This window comes from Melospiza georgiana, chromosome 1, assembly GCF_028018845.1.
Source record: "Melospiza georgiana isolate bMelGeo1 chromosome 1, bMelGeo1.pri, whole genome shotgun sequence".
Lineage (NCBI taxonomy): Eukaryota > Metazoa > Chordata > Aves > Passeriformes > Passerellidae > Melospiza > Melospiza georgiana.
In genome coordinates, this window is record NC_080430.1 from 28,246,570 (window position 1) to 28,255,716 (window position 9,147).

The following is a 9,147-nucleotide window of genomic DNA, read 5'->3' on the forward strand; positions in this document are numbered from 1 at the left end:
ACTGTCACCAAGCCAACACTGTCAGGCAAGTCTTCACAAAGTCTCCAAATGATTTTCGGGGAATAAAAATTGCTATTCCTGTCCATAAGCCATCCAGGCAGCCGACTTTGGCTTGAACATACACATGCATACCAACCATGTTTTTTTTTTTGTTTTATTTTCTTCAGGAAAAATTAACCTCTATTTTGGTATATATAGGTGAAAGATGTATTGATTTTCCAATGCTTAGGCTTCTCATAGTTACCATGAGACCCTAAGTCTTCATCCTGGTACAATGGAAGGTAAGGCATCACACTGCTTGTGATGGCATAGATTAAAACATAAATCCTAGACACAAACCCACATCCAGAGAAAAATATGCCTCTAATGAATCAACAACACAGCTTTTCACAACCTCTGGCTCTTACAGCCTCTCACTGAGATGGAGTTGTATCCAAAAATCCTCTTAATTTACATTATTCAAATAAAAAACTTTCCTGGAGGGTCACTGCACCGTATTGAGACAATCAGTCTCAAAACTTCAGAGGCAGTGGTAGTTATATTTCTGTGATATTTACATATTCATATGGGCAGTTGGTGTAAGGAAGTAGAGGCAGTAGGCTTCTGCCAAGAAAAATTATACAGGAAGGTGCTGGACCCCTCTCTAAAAACTGTTAGTGTCTACTGAGCCATATTTACAAATACACAAAGAAATCATAATAATGTTTTAACATACTCTGTCTCCAAGTCTGACATTTATCCCATCAAGTTCTAGAAGTGAGAAGGTATGAACTGCTGTTTCATGTGTAAGTTCTTCTTTCACACCTTCAGGAGAAAGTCTTGACCAGGTGACAATGAATCCAACAGAGCTGTTTGCAAAAGGAATGCCAAAGATACACCTTAGGTAGATGCTGCCTTTGATCATCTCTGCTACAACTTCAGGAACAGATGGAAGTGGTGGTGGCACAGCTGGAGATGATGTAGGAGCCAGGTTACCTGGTCAAACAGAAGTGTGGTCTCTGCTTTTCATTCTGCACAAAATCAGTATTGGATACAATGGCATTGACACATTTTTTGCCAATTAATGCACTAGTAATATTTACCTTTTTATATGTGGAAATGCTACATAATTTCTTAAGAGAATCAAAGAAAAATACGTATCTTCCTGCTAATAATTATTAAATGGACAGAAAACTCTCTATGGGCTTTTGATTACATTCTAGACAACAGGAAGGTGCTAAAGAGGGAAAAAAACTCAATCCAAATAAATCTAAACCAAAAACACAAACAAGAGAATAAAATGCAATTAATTATTTTACCAGGCAGGAGAGAGCAACATGCAAGGGAATGTGCCTTACAACAAGAAGAATAATTTCACTATTTATGAAGAAAGTGGGGAAAAGAAAAAGAAAAAAGGAAAAAGAAAAAGGCTATTTAGAAAGAAACAGAAAAAGTAACAACATAATTCATAGATTCCTCTTATATTTTACTCCTGAAGAATCATTCAGCATCATTACAGTTACATTTTGACACCTATTCAAAATATTCTGAGAAAGAACTTTTGTAATCCAAGTTTGTCTGAAATTACCTTCAAACTGCTCATTTTGCCACAAACCAAGCCATACTGTTGATAACATGAACACGTTTTTATTCAAGTCAGAATATCACTAAGTGCTGACATTATTGGGTCACAGATGCACAGAAAATCTGGAAAATCAAAACAAAATACTCACTGCTACAGACGCCTTCAATTTCCATTCCCTCAGGATCACAGGTCTTTGGCCTTGCATCTGAAACAACTATACAGTGTTTTTACATTTTATATTCACATACAGAATATGAACAGCAGTGCTCTTATAGACCAAATGTCACAAAACACTAACTGAAGTGCAAAAATTCAGAACAGAAGCAATCTTGTAATCTGATCCATGAACAGCTAGGACAGCAGTGAGCACAATGTCTTCTGCTGGAAATCATGTATGAGGAAGGGTACAGAACATCCTACCACCTCTACAACCTTTACTGCTCCTGTGCTCAGCAAATACTTAAACATGTTGCTAGTGAATAAAAAGGAATTCTACTATTCTCTTAAATATATATTTTGCCTCCCTAAATTCACATCTGAACACTTATTCTTTAACCATAACCCTGGACAGCAAAATTCAGTGCAGACCAGCATTGAAAAAATATCACCATTCCTACAGAAGCCTAAGAAAAATTGCTCATGCCCTGCTATTGTTTTGTATTTTGAATGCTACAGAAAAATAAGTGGAACTTGACTTAAACATGAAAATGCCAGTTAGTCACTCTACCCAAACTACATCAGAAGGGCAGCAGCAACACTGGAAATCCCATTAACCAAAAAGACTAAAGAGCAGACTTTGCTGTTCCACACTTCAGTGGTATAATGTTTGAATTCCTTAGCATGTAGAGACAGATAGAAAATTTGCAAGAGGTATCAGGTATATCAGCTGTCAAGTGCTCTTTTTTAAAGAAAAAACACTGGCCACATGGTAACCTAGATACAAAAAAGGAGTACAACAGTACAATGTACTTGACAACATCATCTTAAATATGTGCATTTGAACTCAAAATGTGTTTCAGATTTACAGCGTTCAGTAGAGGCAAGTAGGAGTTATGCTTTTTGCCTGCTTTGTTTTGAGGTAGTAAAAATTTGCTAGCTTGCTGTCTAGGTGTGGTTTTGTATATCTTCTTTCCTCATCATGTACCAGGATCCAAAGTAAATGCAAGTCCTATTGTGCAAGAGTTCACTGTTTCAGGCACACGCTTGCTGAACCCTTGGAGAATGTTTTAACAACTGGATCTAAAGGTATAATGATGGGCCAACAAGGCACCAGAAAGCCCACTGATAGATTTGCTACTAAGCTTTTGAAAGTAGTCAGTAACAGAGAACATGACTCCAAGCAATACAGCATATGATGCATGAAAATCCTGCTAGTATTTTCATAATGGTGAGATATATGAGCTAATAAGAATTTCCTATTACACAAATTTGTCCCTGTTTCACCGTATTCATAACTCTAAGGATTTAACCCTGGCTTGCTTATCTGAAAAATCTGTCATGAATAATGAAATGCTGAAGTTTTGAGCTGCCAACACCAACATACTTTTGCAGCACAAGCACCCAAGACAGTAGGAGACATTGCAAAGGGTCTCCTTTCTCATAGAACTAATAAAATATGTATCAGTAGAGCATTTCTGTGCTGAATTTTCTTCTAGCAACAACATATATACACTCCAGAAAGATGATAAGAATTACAAGAAAAATACTCCTAACAGTGCTAAATAATAATTGATATAAACACATTTTGCTCAAGTTCCTAAGACAAAATTTATTCTGATACAAAATTCTATGCATGTTCAGTAATGGCTATTTGAACAGTGTGAGTGCCATGAACTACATTGAATTTTGGTACACTGAATTTTGACTTCTAGATGTGTCTTATAACCCCAGCTCTTTACATGGGAAATTTCAATTCCTAAGTTTCTGGTCTTTGAAAATTAGTCAAATGCTACATGTAAGTTGAAGAGGGGTGAAGTGAATCCACTTCACCGTTTCAGATCATTTCTCCTATCATATCAATATTAAAAGCAAGGATTGCAAGAAATTTTAGCATAACTATTTCCTGACATTTCCACTCCACCAAATAGCAGACAGATATAAATCAGAAAAACACCTACTCATAAACACACACACTTAGCTGAGTTAGAGCATGCATTTTCTCACCTTCTGCACAATACCCCATGCACCCTTGGGTGGGCTGCAGAAAGTAAACAAAGAAATCCCCACAGTTCCTGACCCTGACAGGGATTCGGAACAGGCAGCAGTCTTTGGAAGTGCTGAAGAAAAACCGCCATGTAGCACAGGCTGTTAACTGCTTCATCTCACCAGGTCCAGGCATGGATTCTGACTCCCTCAGAGACAGCCAGACAGGGGCCTGAGTCCCACAGTGATTCATCTTCAGCACCAGAGAAAAACATCAGGAAATGGTTAATGCTGCGCTTTAATTAGAGGTACATATGTAATTAATTTCTCGCATGAGCTTTCAGCCAAGTTCAGCCAGTATAACAGAGGGATTGCTGACTTTCCTCCTCAAGGCTGAATACAAATACGCACAAAAGAGACTTAAATGAATTTGTGAGTGAGTGTGCAAGAGTGTGAGTGAGTGTGAGTATTGGGCAAAGGTGTGAGTGAGTGTGCAAGAGTGTGAGTGAGTGTGAGTAGTGTGCAAGACTGTGAGTATTGTGCAAGAGTGTGAGTATTGGGAAAGGGTGCGAGTGTGCAAGAGTGTGCACAAGTGTGAGTGTGCAAGTGTGAGTATTGTGCAAGGGTGTGAGTGAGTGTGCAAGGGGGTGAGTGTGCAACAATGTGAGTGTGTAAGGGTGTGAGTATTGTGCAAGGGTGTGAGTGTGAGTATTGTGCAAGTGTGTGCACAACTGTGAGCGTGCAAGGATGTGTGAGTGTGAGTAGTGTGCAAGCATGTGAGTGAGTGTTGAAGGGTGTGAGTATGAGCGCAAGAGTGTGTGTGCAAGTGTGTGTGAGTGTGAGTAGTGTGCACGAGTGTGAGTAGTGTGCAAGGGTGTGAGAGTGCAAGAGTGTGTGTGAGTGAATTTGTGTTTTTTCTAAAGACAGGCTATAATTTAGTGTGTGAAGAACTCAACAGGAAGCCACATCTGAGTGCTTGCTCAGAAAAGCTCACAGCTGTGTTATGGCTTTGTGCGCTACTTGGCACCATTACCCTACAGTGAGCGACTGTGGGATGCTATCAGGGCACAGCAAATGCAGTGCAGAGCAGGAGTACACCGAGTATCAGCTAAAGGTGTTAAAGTTTTATCTGCCCTTTGCCATCAACTGAAGGCTCAACTAACCTCTTGGATTTCTTTTAAGAGATGTGGGCAGCAGATCCATGCATGTTTGAACTGCTTGGATTCATTTAAAAGCACTTAATTTTAAGAGACTGTGACAAGGAAATTTCAATTCAGTAGAAAAATCAAGACTACAATATTCTAATGACATTTTTAGGTTTTTTGAGGAAATAAATGTTTTAAAAAGGGGAAACTAAAAAGATGTATCTCCTTAGAATATAACAAAGCTCCAAAATAAAGCTAGAAATAAGCTCTGAAATAAAGAACTAGTCATCTGAAGTATTAAATATTTCAAGCAACTCTTGAGTCTTTGGAGGCTTGCAGATGACAAGGCAACTAATATTCAATTAGCTCTGTTAGTTCAAGTCACTTTAGGAGTAATCTCTTTTCTGTCACATGATGACTTTAAAAGCTCCACAATTACTGGATTCATGTGGCTGCAAGCCTTTATACTGCTCTCACAGGGCCTTCCTGACACACTGACCATCACACAGTGCCATTTACAACATGATTGCCCTGCTATGCTGCCACTGAGAAAATTTCTTCAGAACTGAGTGGAAATTACAGTTTTTGAGTGCTCTAAAAGGGATTTGATTTATCATCCTCTGCTATTGCCCATTCAGTGTAAAATTTTCAATGCTTAAGACTTAATTTTCCAGTCAACACATTTTAATATAATCAAGTATTTAGAGAAGATAGGAACTTTGCATTGATCCACATCAGTCCCCATAATCACACTATTTTTTGTACCTATCCTACTGAAAAATTCTTCACCAAAATATCTATTTCTCAGAATGAAACTATTTGTAACAATACCTCCACACACTTGGTTGGCATCTCAGCAGGCTTATCAAAAACCATGAAGCGATACCATCCTGGAGTCAGGGAATGGTCACAGATTAAATCCTGAATAGCTGATTGCTGGAGGTGGGATGAATCAAAATGCACACTTCGGTAAGGGCTCTGCAGGATCTGATGTCCACCAGGAGAGCATTCCAGAACTGTGGAGCAAGAGCATTTAGAGTATCAAGATGGAATGCCTAACAAGTATTTTCGAAAAGATGTTAAGCATTTTTAAAGGAAAATAAGGATATGTTGCAATATTATGCAAAAATAAATTTATGAAAGAAGATATTGAAGTTCTAGTAACAACAACTCTGCATGTTAGCACTCTTGAAATTTAACAGAATTCATTATGTCATAACTTTTTAGTGGACAATAAATGCAGTAATAACCACATAGGCATTTACCCTAGATGCAAAACCAGTGGGAAGGAATATGTTTATACATTCTACATGGATTCTTATTTCCCAGTTTTACTTATATTTATGAAATCTGAATACAAATGAAGTGTCAGATATATGAGAATACAAAACTTAGCTCAGTAGAGTAAGGTTTATCCAAAGGTCTTTTCACAATAGATTACCATTTTACAGAACTCCTCTGCCTGAAATTAACAATTCCCTCAAATGGATGAGAGATAGCTGGATAGTTGCATGCAGTTTGCATGTATACAGGCAGAACACAGCAAAAGTGTGCATTAAAATGGGTAGATACTTGATTAGACATTTTAAGTAAATTTGCATTAATGATGTAATAAATTATAATAAAGAAACACAACTGCCAAACATTTTTTGACATCTAAGTGACCTTGTGGCCTCGAAAAATCTCTCAAATTTTCTCATAGATAAAATGAAGGATCAGAATCTGAAGCAGTCTTTATCACAGTTGTTTTTATTTGGCTGGTTTGTTTGGTTTTGGGGTTTTTTGTTTTTGTTTTTTTTGTTTGTTTTTTGGTTTTTTTTAAACATAAACTCATTTAGAAATAAAGCAGAATGTCAGAATTTCTGAGTCTGATCTGGCATGTGAGTTGACTTCTGTCGAAAACAGTGACAACAAAAGTTCTGGCTAATGGCATATTTACATACAACATACTGAAGACTCATTCTTGTTCAGGAATCTGCTTGGAAAGTGAAAGAATGGAAAAATAAAGTAAGAGAACGTTTATATATAAGTGACACTAAAAGTATACCTATCTATTTAAGTTGCTTTTAAAATGGATACCAATTGATGCTAACTGTGAGCAGAAACTTGGGTTATACTGAATGATATAGTGAAGCTTAATTTTTGCCTTCATTATGCATTGAATTTAAAGATGCAGCTGTAAGCAAAGCTGTCAAATGTTACATTTTGAATATAAATGCTCTGATCTCCAGCTTTTGGTCCCAGGTGTGTCTGTATTTGTTGTACACTTTACATGGTATAATTGTGTTACTGATTAGAAACATTTTAGTTTATTAATATAAAATAGTTTACTATCTTCCACATTTTTCATGTTGTTCTAGATAACCACAATTATAAAACAGTTTCAAAATCAGGTAATTCCCCATCTTTAAATGGAGAAGATGCCCTATTGAAGGAATACACTTTATCTCTCTCAGCACAGGCACAGTATGAGAATCCTACAGTCTTTCAAAGACTAAAGATTTAATCTGATACAGCTTTAGGCTACCCAGGCAGGTAACAATAGCTTTATCTTCTATCCTCTAAGGGCAGCTGGAAGTCACAGTGATTGACTGTGCCACCACTGTGTTTCTGAGTTTCTTGTAGTAGCCTGTGGGCTATTCATGTCCACACAATTTGACCTTACAGGGAACTTACCCTTCACTGGAATTTAGAGAAAAGCCCTTGAAGAATCACAGGTCAGTCATGTGTGTTATTGAAATGTTTTCCAAGCAAGCTACAGCACAAGCAGTTTACGAACCATGATGAAAGTTTCTTCCTGTTCTCTATTTTTCACTGGAATTCTCCCTTTCATACAGCACCCTCATTAGTTTTCTTTCCTGTAACTGAATCACTCCTGAAACAATTAATATCTGTTACCTTCTCCATTAATATATCAGGCTAGACATGAGACAAGTCTTTATTTTCTTTCCCTCCACAGTTTAATTAGATCATCATTTGATAGATCTTTAAAACAGCTGACTGTAGTCACTTGTAATAGGGTTATAAATCCTACTAAAGATCAAATTATAAGTTTCTTATTATTATGCATATCACTTTAAAAGGCCATCCAGCTCTTTATGAATCCAGTGTATCCTTTTATCCTTTCTAGAAGCATGCTAATATTTTCATAGTTATTGTTTGGAAATCTTATGTTGTGTTAACACTGGTTGATTTTTTTTTCTTTTTTCTTTTTCATTCTGAAAAACAACTAAAAATAACTGTCATCATCAATAACACAAATAAAAACAACTTTTCTGCACACCTGAGTGTAACTGAAGTGCTGTCTAACTTCAGCAACAGCAAAAACAAATAAATTATCATGTTTATGGACAGACACTCAAAAATTAATGTCGTGTTCTCTGCAAAAATGTTACCCCTGCAGAACAGATCTGCTCCAACCAGAAGCATTTAAGAGGGAGTTGGCTACATTTTCCATTGAAATAATGATTTTCTTATTCAGGATGCCTTAAATAAAAACAGATTTTGATATAAGATTATTTCAAATATTATTCTCAGAATGATGAATAGTGACTTTGCTGAAATGCTCCAGAAAAGCTTTGCCTCTGTCTAACACCCAGCAATTTTATACACTCATAGAGCAGTTTGGGCTTAGAGGGACTTTAAAGATCATATAGTTCCAACTTCCATGACACAAGCAGGGACACCTTTCACTGCACCAGGTTGCTCAGAGCTCCATTCAAGCTGACCCTGAACATTTCCATGGATGGGGTATCCACAGCTTCTCTGGGCAACCTGTTCCAGTGCCTCACCACCCTCACAGCAAAGAATGTCTCTCTAATATCTAATTTAAAGCTACTCTCTTTCAGTTTGAAATCACCACCGCTTGCCCTGTCACTACAGGCCCTTGTAAATGACGTTTCTCCATTTTTCTTGTAGGCTTCCTGATGATTCAAATCTGACAAAATTATAAGGATCTGAAAACAGGTTCTGATAGCTTTGAAGTGCTAAGGAAGGTTACCTACAGGGCAGGATTACCCACCAGCTCTGCCCAGGATGTGAGGAACATTAAATTAGGGGAAGATTTCTGTGCTACTGGCATGGCTTGACTTCATCACAAAAAATCCTAACATGTTCTGACACAAACCAGAAAACTCATTTAAGTTTTAACAAAATTTAGCATTTACTCATGATTGTTCTTGACAAAAACCTCTCCATATACATGGGAATATTATTTTTAGTTCTTTTACGGACCTTTAAATGTATTAGTGATTTAATAAGTTTCATTTTAAATATTTGCTATAGAATAGTGAAAGT

At 37.1% G+C, this 9,147-nt stretch overlaps 1 protein-coding gene across 1 annotated transcript in view; it reads right to left on the reverse strand.

Annotated features, from left to right (window-relative positions):
• The window catches only part of VWDE (von Willebrand factor D and EGF domains), a 29,822-nt gene extending 24,080 nt beyond the window's left edge, over positions 1 to 5,742 (reverse strand). Inside the window, exons 1-4 of the mRNA XM_058034818.1 lie at positions 5,683 to 5,742; positions 3,728 to 3,959; positions 1,713 to 1,778; positions 716 to 975 (exon numbers count right to left, since the gene is read on the reverse strand). Coding sequence (XP_057890801.1) covers positions 716 to 975; positions 1,713 to 1,778; positions 3,728 to 3,959; positions 5,683 to 5,727 — 603 coding nt within the window. The 5' untranslated portion in view covers positions 5,728 to 5,742. The remainder of the gene's footprint in view (positions 1 to 715; positions 976 to 1,712; positions 1,779 to 3,727; positions 3,960 to 5,682) is intronic.
• Positions 5,743 to 9,147: the final 3,405 nt, after the last annotated feature.